Here is a 9109-nt window from a genome sequence, read left to right as displayed (position 1 = left end):
ACATATATTTTTTTTGGGGTCAAAAAACCGTAATAGATTTAAAGCATACGAATTATGTATTTATTTTAAACAAATGTGAAGTACTTAACCTCAAACTCTAGACATCAAATTTAACATCAAATTTAACAGCAAATTGCCTATGGACGTAAACGTACGACTTGCATTTTCTATATAAACATTATTTTTGGTCTAATTTATAAACTTTATAGATCTGTTTACACCAATTTTTTTTTATAGATCTGATAAAACTATACGTAAATAGTGTTTATTAAAAAGAACTTGAAAATCTTTTAATAAAAACTATATATGAATGTTTTTATCAAACATAATGTTTTTTTTTTGTAACACTATCAAACATAATGTTTAAGAGTACAAATTAAAAAGTATTCCCAAAACTGACAAAATATTATTTTTTTACTAAAGGCTTTCAAAATATTGACAAAATATTGTTTGGATTTTTTTAAGTCTGAAAACGTACCTAATTCAAAAAGGAAAAAGACTGAACCAAATTAATCCTCATTTCTACATAAAATATATTAGGATGAGTTAATCCGTTTGATGGTTGCCTGTTTAAAAAATGATTTGGTTTTAGGTTTTAGACCGTCGCATTTAATGATCAATCCACAATAAACCATTAGATGCAAGGTTTGGACCGGTCAGGCCAAGTATTTCTTAAGTTAACCATCAACATGTAAAAATCGGTCCTACTTCTACAAGAGCTGCCCCTGAATGGCATGAGGGTTCGTTCCCACAAGAACATCTTTTAATATAGGTTGGCCAAGGGCGAAAATGAGTTTAGAGGGTTTGTTTGCCTTTTACTCCATGATAATGATGGTACCAATAATACTCCTGGAGTCGTAACCAACTAAAATATATTGCATTAATCCAGTAATCTTATCACTTAATTTCTGAATAAGCAATCACCAATGTCAATAACTTGTGATTCATAACCCTCGCCCAATTATTTTATTAGTCTCGGAAGTGATGTAATATCTCTAGAACATACATCCATTATTTTAGGAGAGTCGATATTCACGTTATTAGATAATGTAAACAATTTATTTTGATGTAAATTGAATTTGATTAACATCGATATCTTAATTATATATTTCACTAACGAATTGATTCATACTCACTATAACCAACATTACATGCTTTGTTTTTTCTAAAAACACACACACACAACAACATGCTTTTTGTACTGTTTTGTCAGATCAACTCTTTTGTCAACTTCCGCCTTCACTATTTAGACCTATTGATTTTCATATGTGACAGTGACACCAATTCATCAAGGGATTATAAGTTATAACATAGTTGTGCTGTTTAGTTCTTGACCCAGATCTTAGATTATAGGAATTTTAATTTCTTATATTCTTATGATAATGCACTGGTCAAAAAGAAGAAATAATCATACTATTCACACCAAAAGATGCTATTTCAGCCACATATTTATAAGAAAATCATATAAGATTTGAAATCAATTATTATATGATATCTGGCAATATTTGTTTCCTTCGAAGCAATGTTTTGCATTTCCAAACGCCTCTCTTCTAAATAAGTACTAAGTACCATGAGTACCGTTCACATAATCACTCCGTATAATCATGCGTTTTTCTCACACAATATCCCTTTCAATCTTTTGTCTCCTCGTCACTATATCGACCGTCCGTTCCGTGCCACCACAACCACCGGTACGATGCGACCAAACCGGCTGCACCGTCTCGAGCGCCTACGGAACGTGGCCTGACCGGAAAACCTGCAAGGCGGCTAACATCACATACCCAACGACGGAGGAAGAGCTTCGTAAAGCCGTGGCTTACGCGTCTGAGCGCAATCTCAAGGTCAAAACCGTCACCAAATTCTCTCACACCATACCTAAACTCGCTTGCCCTTCCGGTTCAGACGCAATGCTAATCAGCACATCAAAATACAACTCGGTTATCGAAATTGAACCGGACCGGTTAACGGTTACGGCTGACTCGGGAGTGTCGTTGAGGGAGCTGATCGATAAAGTGGAAGCAGCTGGGTTTAGCATAGGAACGTCGCCGTATTGGGAAGGAGTGAGTATTGGTGGGCTTATTAGTACTGGGTCCCACGGAAGCTCGTGGTCGGGACGAGGCGGTTCGGTTCACGATCATGTTGTCGGAATCAGCCTTGTGGTTCCAGCGAATTCATCTGAACGTTACGCTAAAGTTATTAGACTCGAAGAAGGGAGAGACGATAAGCTTCTTAACGCCGTTAAAGTGTCATTGGGTGTTTTAGGAGTAATCTCAAAGGTATTATTACTCCCAGCGTTATTAAATAGATACGTTTTTTAATAAAAAATGGGTTTCAAATTATATAACGTTTTTAACATGAAATATTAATTTTTATACTAAATAATTCTTCATATTACACAGTTTATTTTTTATTTGTTGATTTTTGATTAAATAGATGATTAATAATATTTTTATTAAGAAAATACGCAAAACTAAATGTTTTATTAATTTGTTATGGGTTATATTGACTCCATAGCTTGCACAATTCCGAACTTAATGGTAATAAGTTTGCAAGTGGTGTTTGGACTCGGTTTTTTCTTTTTTGTCATTGTTTATGTTGATTATATTTCATCGAGTTGGTTTTCGGGGTTCGGACAATCCAGCTTTGTTAGAAAATAAAAAAAAATTTATTGCTAAAACTTCATCTACTAAAATAAACTGAGCAAGTATAAGTTAAAACCGTTAACTATTCTCTGTGTTTATACAAATCATTTTGAATCTCGTTATGTAGGTAAAGCTTTCGATAGAGAAAGCATTCAAGAGAAGTATCACGTATAACTTCACATCTGACGTAGCTCTTGAAGAAATTTTCATGGAGCATGGCAAGAGATTCGAGTTCGGAGACATCACTTGGTATCCTTCTAGAAAAACTGCCGTTTACCGTTACGATGTCCGTTCACCGGTCAACGTCTCCGGCAACGGAGTCAACGATTTCATTGGTTTTCAGTCCAACCCTATCTTGATCTCTAAAGGCGTTCGAGCATTAGGTTAGTTCATTTTTTCTTTCTGTGGACATAATTACCATATCCGGTTTAGTCCGGTTTAGACGGTTAAAATTTTAAAATGCTGCAGAGAAGTCACTTGAAGCTAGTAAAAGCGAGAGTGGGAAGTGCACGACGGCTGATACTACGTTGGCTTACAAGAAATTAACCGGGAACGGTTTAAAGAACAATGGTTTACTCTTTACCGGGTATCCGGTTATCGGTAACCAAGGAAAGATTCAGACATCAGGGTCTTGCCTTTACTCATCCTCCTTTAGAATTGATGTCTCTTGCTCTTGGGATCCAAGATATAATGGTCTGTTCTTCTACGAGACAACTGCTATATTCCCGTTACCTCGGTTTAGAGACTTTATCCTCGACGTGAAGAAGCTACGAGACATGAAACCCGAAAGACTTTGCGGCATCGACATCTACAATGGTATCCTCATACGTTTCATCAAGGGCTCAAAGGCTTATCTCGGCCAGGGAGAGGACTCTGTGGTCATTGACTTTAACTATTACCGAGCTGACGATGCGTTAACCCCGAGGTTAAACCAAGATGTGATGGAGGAGATGGAGCAGATGGCGTTTTTAAAACACGGGGCAAAGCCGCATTGGGGGAAAAATAGGAAAGTGGGTTTCTTTGGCGTGAAGCAAAAGTATGGACCTAACTTTGACAAGTTTTTGGAAGTGAAGAACAAGTTAGATCCTAAGATGATGTTTTCTAGTGAATGGTCAGATGAGATTCTTTTTGGGAGAGAAGGTTTAAAGTATGATGGATGTGCGCTTGAAGGGAACTGTGTGTGTTCAGAAGACAGGCATTGTAGCCCTTCTAAAGGTTACTTTTGTAGACAAGGTCTTGTTTACACACAAGCTAGGGTTTGCAGATTCTCCTCAGCTAAAGTTTCAATGGCTTAACTAAAAACTTCTTGTTTCCAGTGATTAAAAGATAATAAGAATAAAAATTCATTTTCATTATGAATGTATTGGACTCTCCTCCAGGATCATTAATAAAATAAATATATAATTGTTACTCAGATTTATTGGATATTTACAAATTGTAGGATACATGTTATTCTCTATGGATCATAAAATCCGTATTTAACTTCTTTAAAAACGAATATTTGGAAACATTTGGATACTCTTTATCATATACTAATACAAAATATCAAACACAATGAAAGGTATATCCAATAAAAGGTAAAACAAAGAAAGAGAAGGTCTATGAATATATACACAGGCTGAATGTTTCCAAGTATGCCTTAACAAACAAACAAACATAAGAGAAGAGAGATGTGCAGAGCACAAAGATCCAATAACTGGTGTCTGCCTTATTCTTGATTTCAGTAGAAACGGTGTCTCTTTGTGACCCCCTCTTCTCTCACCATCTGACCAAAGATTCACATAAACAAACTATATAGTCTTAGCAACTTACCAACACATGTCTCGTCCACTTTGTATATTATCTCTAGGCATTTTCTGTAGTCTGCTTCAGTGCGTCTTGCTTAGACAAACTTGTTTTTTCTTGTATGTTGCGCGTTTTCGAACCTTGAGACTTTCACCAGTTAACATGTAAACATTCCCAGGCTCAGGAATCGTGAAATCAGCCGGGTTTCTACTCACGCTGCACACAATGGTTCCACAACTGTTCCTTGGAGGCCACGCCGAGGCCTCCCCGCAGCTCTCTGCTTTCCTGTTCTGTTTCTTCTCTTTACCCATCACGTGAAACTTCAAAGGGAGCTTCATTGAATCAGACGCCCCTAGTAGCTGGAACCTCCCTTGGTCATTGCTGCTGTAAACCGGCTCTTTTCTCATGGTCTTCTTCTCTTGGTGATGATGGATCCATGGAGCTTGTGGCTTTTGAAACGAGAATGAAGACGCACCAAGTGGTGGAACCATGGGGAAACTCTTGCTGTAATAATCATAAGGTAACTGCTTACTAGAGTCTCCTGTTTGTATATCTACACGTCCCTTAGGCTGGCTAGCAAGTGGGAAGTGTCTTTGAGTAGCTTTAGTGTTTCCCTGGTGGTCAGAGGGAGTGTTTGGTCCAATCTTAGGATCCATAAGGCTGAGTAGATGCAACGCAGGTATAGAGCTCTCACTAGAGAACGCTTCCACCGGTCTACTATTATTATTAACTCCACCACCATGTTTGCACCCAAACGAGAGTTCTGAACTAGACCCACATTTTTGCTTCCCGTTGGCGGCGGCGGCGGCGACGAAGTTAAGGTTCCATGTATTCTTATCACTGGGTGGTGGTGGCTGTGGAAGCATACCAAGCTTCGTCGACGGATCCATGTTGTAAGAAACTGGTCTTACTGAAGTTGTTGCCCATATTGGATGAAGAGGTGGTTCTCTGTATTGGTGTGGACCACTTTGGCACGTGTTACACGGACGTAGTACCCTATATGGGGGAGGATGAGTAGACATAGCTGGGACGTTACCAAGCCACTGGCAGGTGTGACCAGAGAACCTGATGGAGCTAGGCCGGTTATCTTGAGGAGGAGGAGGAGGAAAGATACCAAAGGGAGAAGGCACATAGGGTTGACTTATAGGGAAGAAGTCAAGAGACTCTCTCCTTGCATTGGTTTCACAAGGTTTTGGTGGTCTTGATATGTTGTTGTTGTCATCCTCCAGCGAGCCTCCGTTGTCATAAGTTTCGTTGAGATCGATCAGTAGAGTGTTCTTGGGTTTGTGTGTTGCTTCTTGTGATGGCTCTTCTTTGTCTGGAAGGCACCTTTCGTATTGGTTTTTGGCTAAGAGCTCAACTATCTCCATGGGGATATCGTCGTTTTGGTCTTCAGTTCTATCATGGCTTTGGCTTTTGGGTGGTTCTTGTTGTTCTTGGAACATAACTGTCTTCCCCTTTCTGTCAGCACCAGTAGAAGAAGTGGTGCCTCTTAGATTGAAGTTCTGAAAGGACAATTTATCTGTATTGTTGTTGGCATCCACTCCTGTTCTCAACCATCCACCTGTGTAGGGTTTGGAAGAGGAACCAAACTCTCCAAGACGGTTTGGTTCTTCCACATCTCTTGACCTCACATGATCATTCTCTGGCCTAACATTAAGCTGAGGGATAGGTTTTCTAAAATATCCTTCTGAAGCTAAACGATCATTCAACAAATCTCTAGTATATTGGGAACCAAAGCTGATCAGTGTACTCTTCTCGTTGTCTGAAACAGGCTTATGTTTCTTCTTCTTGGATAAGCTGAGCTTCTTCTCTGTTCTCTGAGTACTCAGAGGACAAGGAACTGATAAAGCAGTGCTCTTACTAAGATCTTGTGAAGTTTCACAAGGAAGTACTGATGGTACAAACTCGTCAACGACCTGGAACCTTCTGTTCTTCTGCTTGCCCTTAATAAGATCTCTATCAAACCCACTATCACTTGATGTACTATAATCTTGATCGGAGTCATTTTCAGAAGTTGCACCGACTGTGATTAGTTTCCTGCTGACGTAGTTGTTTTCAGGCAACACTTTTCTCTTTCTACCCCTTTTCGAAGAAGAAGGCTCTTCTTTACCACCACTGGTTTTGGTCTCGGGTTGATCAAGCAGCTCGCTAAGCCGACGAACCTTGCGAGTTTTCCTACGCTGCAAACCAGTCATGGCGAGATTTATACTCTCTGATGAACCGTTATCGCATTCCGTAAGAGCAAGACTGTCTTTGTTATGATTCTTGATGGCCTTAGGAGGCGTATCATCAACCACACCAGCGATATCAGATGATCCAAAAGTTGTCACGGCTTGACCACCCACGTTATGTTTCTCTTTCCAGCTGCTAATATCTGTTACTTTAGCTTTCTTGTTTCTTACATGCTCTTGGCTTGCGAGCTTTCTGCTCTTGCTCTTAACAGTAGAAGCATCTGTAGATGGATTATTACCTCTCTTAAGAAAAATAGTAGCTGCAATTAATTGTTTGACCTTTACAAAATTAGTTTCTAGTATCAGCACACTTTAATTTGCTTGAGTAGAAATTTTTTTTGTACCTCTATGATCATCCTTCTGAGATCTCTTGCAGTTTGCATCTCCTTTCTTCTCAACAGCATTATCTGCAAGAAAATTATATGTTTAATTGCTTTATTATGGAAACTAAAACAAGAATATGTATACCTTCAATACCAGTTCTCCTTTCTTTCTCCTGATCAATAATAGTTAGTGAATTCAATTTGCTTTGACTTAGGATAACCGAAGAATTTCCATCAAGCTGCTTTTTCCCGCTTAAACTTTTTGAGTTTGGATGCAGTCCACAATCTAAAAAGCCACTTACATGCATAAGTTCAAGCAACCCTTCATCTCTAGCTATTATATGAAACATATATTAAACAGTTTTGGAATGTGTTTTACCTTTTGTTTCATCAGCATTGATATCTCTGATGCAGCTCATACAACGCCACCATCTAAACTTTGGAACAGATAAAGAAGGAAGAGAATAGTTTTCTTGGTCCACCAAAGTAACACTCTCCTCCGGAAACGGCCAACATTTGTTATGATCTCTCTCACGAGTTTCAGCTACGTATCCACTGCATCATCAAATTAAGAAGAAGAAAAATTCAATATATATTCAATGTCATTTCAACTTGTATCTTGCTATTGTACATATATATTTATACGCATTTGGAAGTGATCACAACATAGTAATTGGAAAATATAAACATACTTTAATTAACAAGGAAGGTTAATAACATAAGGTCAATATATATAGAAGGCTCACCGTATGGAGAAATGATCACATTTTACCATATCAATCTCTTTAGCAGCGTCTGCAAGATCTATGGATATTGAGTTGATCTTAATGGAGGATCCCATTGATTTTGCTTCAAGAAGATTTTTATGTCTTAGTGATGATTTAACTAAGTTCCACCATTCTACTCTCTACACAACAAGTGCTGCAAAAATAAACACATGATCATAATGTTTCTTAGCATCAGAAAATGAAAATATTTAAGTTATGATGATTGCATATAAAGAAACAACGCTTCAAAATCTTTACTTTCCATATATACGAAACACACATATAACTCTAAATTAAATTAAGGAATATTTATAGCTAATTGACACCATTGTATTCAAACAATCCACATGAAATAACATTCCATAACCAACATCCAATTACCTCTAAAATTCCATTGTAAATTAAACTTTGTAAACCCTAAAGTCTACATAAAATCAAGAACGAAATTTCTTCACTATCATCCCATTTCATAAAACAAAATTAATCAATAGACAGATATTAGTCAAAACATTAACCTAAACTTAAACACCAACCTAAAATTAGGGTTTTCAGACACACGAACATGCCCAAGAAAAAAATGAGACCAGGCCTGTTTCAATATAATCTCCTACTTACGAACAAAAAATATTAATATTGAGTAAATTAGGGTTTAGAATCAAATTATTTAGAAGCAAAATAACAAAAAATAAGACACTTAAAAAATTAACCGTATGTGATTAACAAAGATAACCGAAGACCCACTAATTAATACGGTCCAGATCTATCCGCACGTGAATAGTCCGTGAATGAAATAAAAATCTAAAAAAAAAAAGTAAGAACATCGAGTTTTTTTAGAAGAAACGTATAAATGAACAGTGAAGAGCCCTCGATTAGAAAAAAAAAACACGAAGTCAGCTACAAGTCAAGGTGAATCTCTTACCGCAAGATCTAACCCTATACGAAACCTTAAAATTGAACCAATCAGAGATTCATGTCGGAGACACGCACCTGGGAGAAAATCCGACCGGAGTTAATCAGAGACGCGAGATTCGAGCTCGATCTTAAGCGGCAAGGGGAGAAAACCGCATCGAACGATTCAGAAGCTTGTGGATAAGAAGATTAGGTAAGCTTCGAGGGTTGATTCGTCGGGAGAGAGTAGAATTTGACTGCGAAATTTCGCGAAACCCTAAGACGACGCCAAGGAGAGAGAGAAAGGGGGAAAACCTTTTTTTTGTAGAGAGAGACTGTTGAGAAAGAAGAGAGAGAATCTGAAGCTCTTTTATCCTTGAAACGAGGGTTTATTTTCATATATATAAAATAATTATTATTTGATATAAATGGTTTAACTCTTTTTGAAATAAAAAACAACTCATATCTCT

The 9109-nt window shown here is 37.7% G+C and overlaps 1 protein-coding gene and 1 pseudogene across 1 annotated transcript; one reads left to right on the top strand and one right to left on the bottom strand.

The window, feature by feature from the left end:
• The first annotated feature begins 1477 nt into the window (after window positions 1–1477).
• LOC106383563 (L-gulonolactone oxidase 3) lies at window positions 1478–4056 on the top strand. The gene is made up of 3 exons (XM_013823646.3): window positions 1478–2276; window positions 2770–3025; window positions 3111–4056. The coding sequence occupies exons 1-3, from the start codon at window positions 1605–1607 to the stop codon at window positions 3935–3937; spliced, it is 1755 nt and encodes a 584-aa protein (XP_013679100.1). The 5' UTR covers window positions 1478–1604; the 3' UTR covers window positions 3938–4056.
• Window positions 4057–4142: 86 nt separating this feature from the next.
• Window positions 4143–9109, bottom strand: LOC106383544 (annotated as a pseudogene).

The sequence above is a fragment of the Brassica napus genome, chromosome A2 (genome assembly GCF_020379485.1).
Source record: "Brassica napus cultivar Da-Ae chromosome A2, Da-Ae, whole genome shotgun sequence".
In the NCBI taxonomy this organism is placed as follows: Eukaryota; Viridiplantae; Streptophyta; class Magnoliopsida; order Brassicales; family Brassicaceae; genus Brassica; species Brassica napus.
The sequence above is the reverse complement of the archived record's forward strand: the minus strand, read 5'-3'. Positions and strand labels throughout refer to the sequence as shown.

What these genes read in the sequence shown, in the direction of transcription:
- LOC106383563 (XM_013823646.3), top strand. Translation starts at nt 1,605, where the DNA reads ATGCGTTTTTCTCACACAATATCCCTTTCAATCTTTTGTCTCCTCGTC. An exon ending in TTTTAGGAGTAATCTCAAAG is followed by an intron (nt 2,277 to 2,769) that starts GTATTATTACTC and finishes CTCGTTATGTAG; the next exon opens with GTAAAGCTTTCGATAGAGAA. An exon ending in TAAAGGCGTTCGAGCATTAG is followed by an intron (nt 3,026 to 3,110) that starts GTTAGTTCATTT and finishes AAAATGCTGCAG; the next exon opens with AGAAGTCACTTGAAGCTAGT.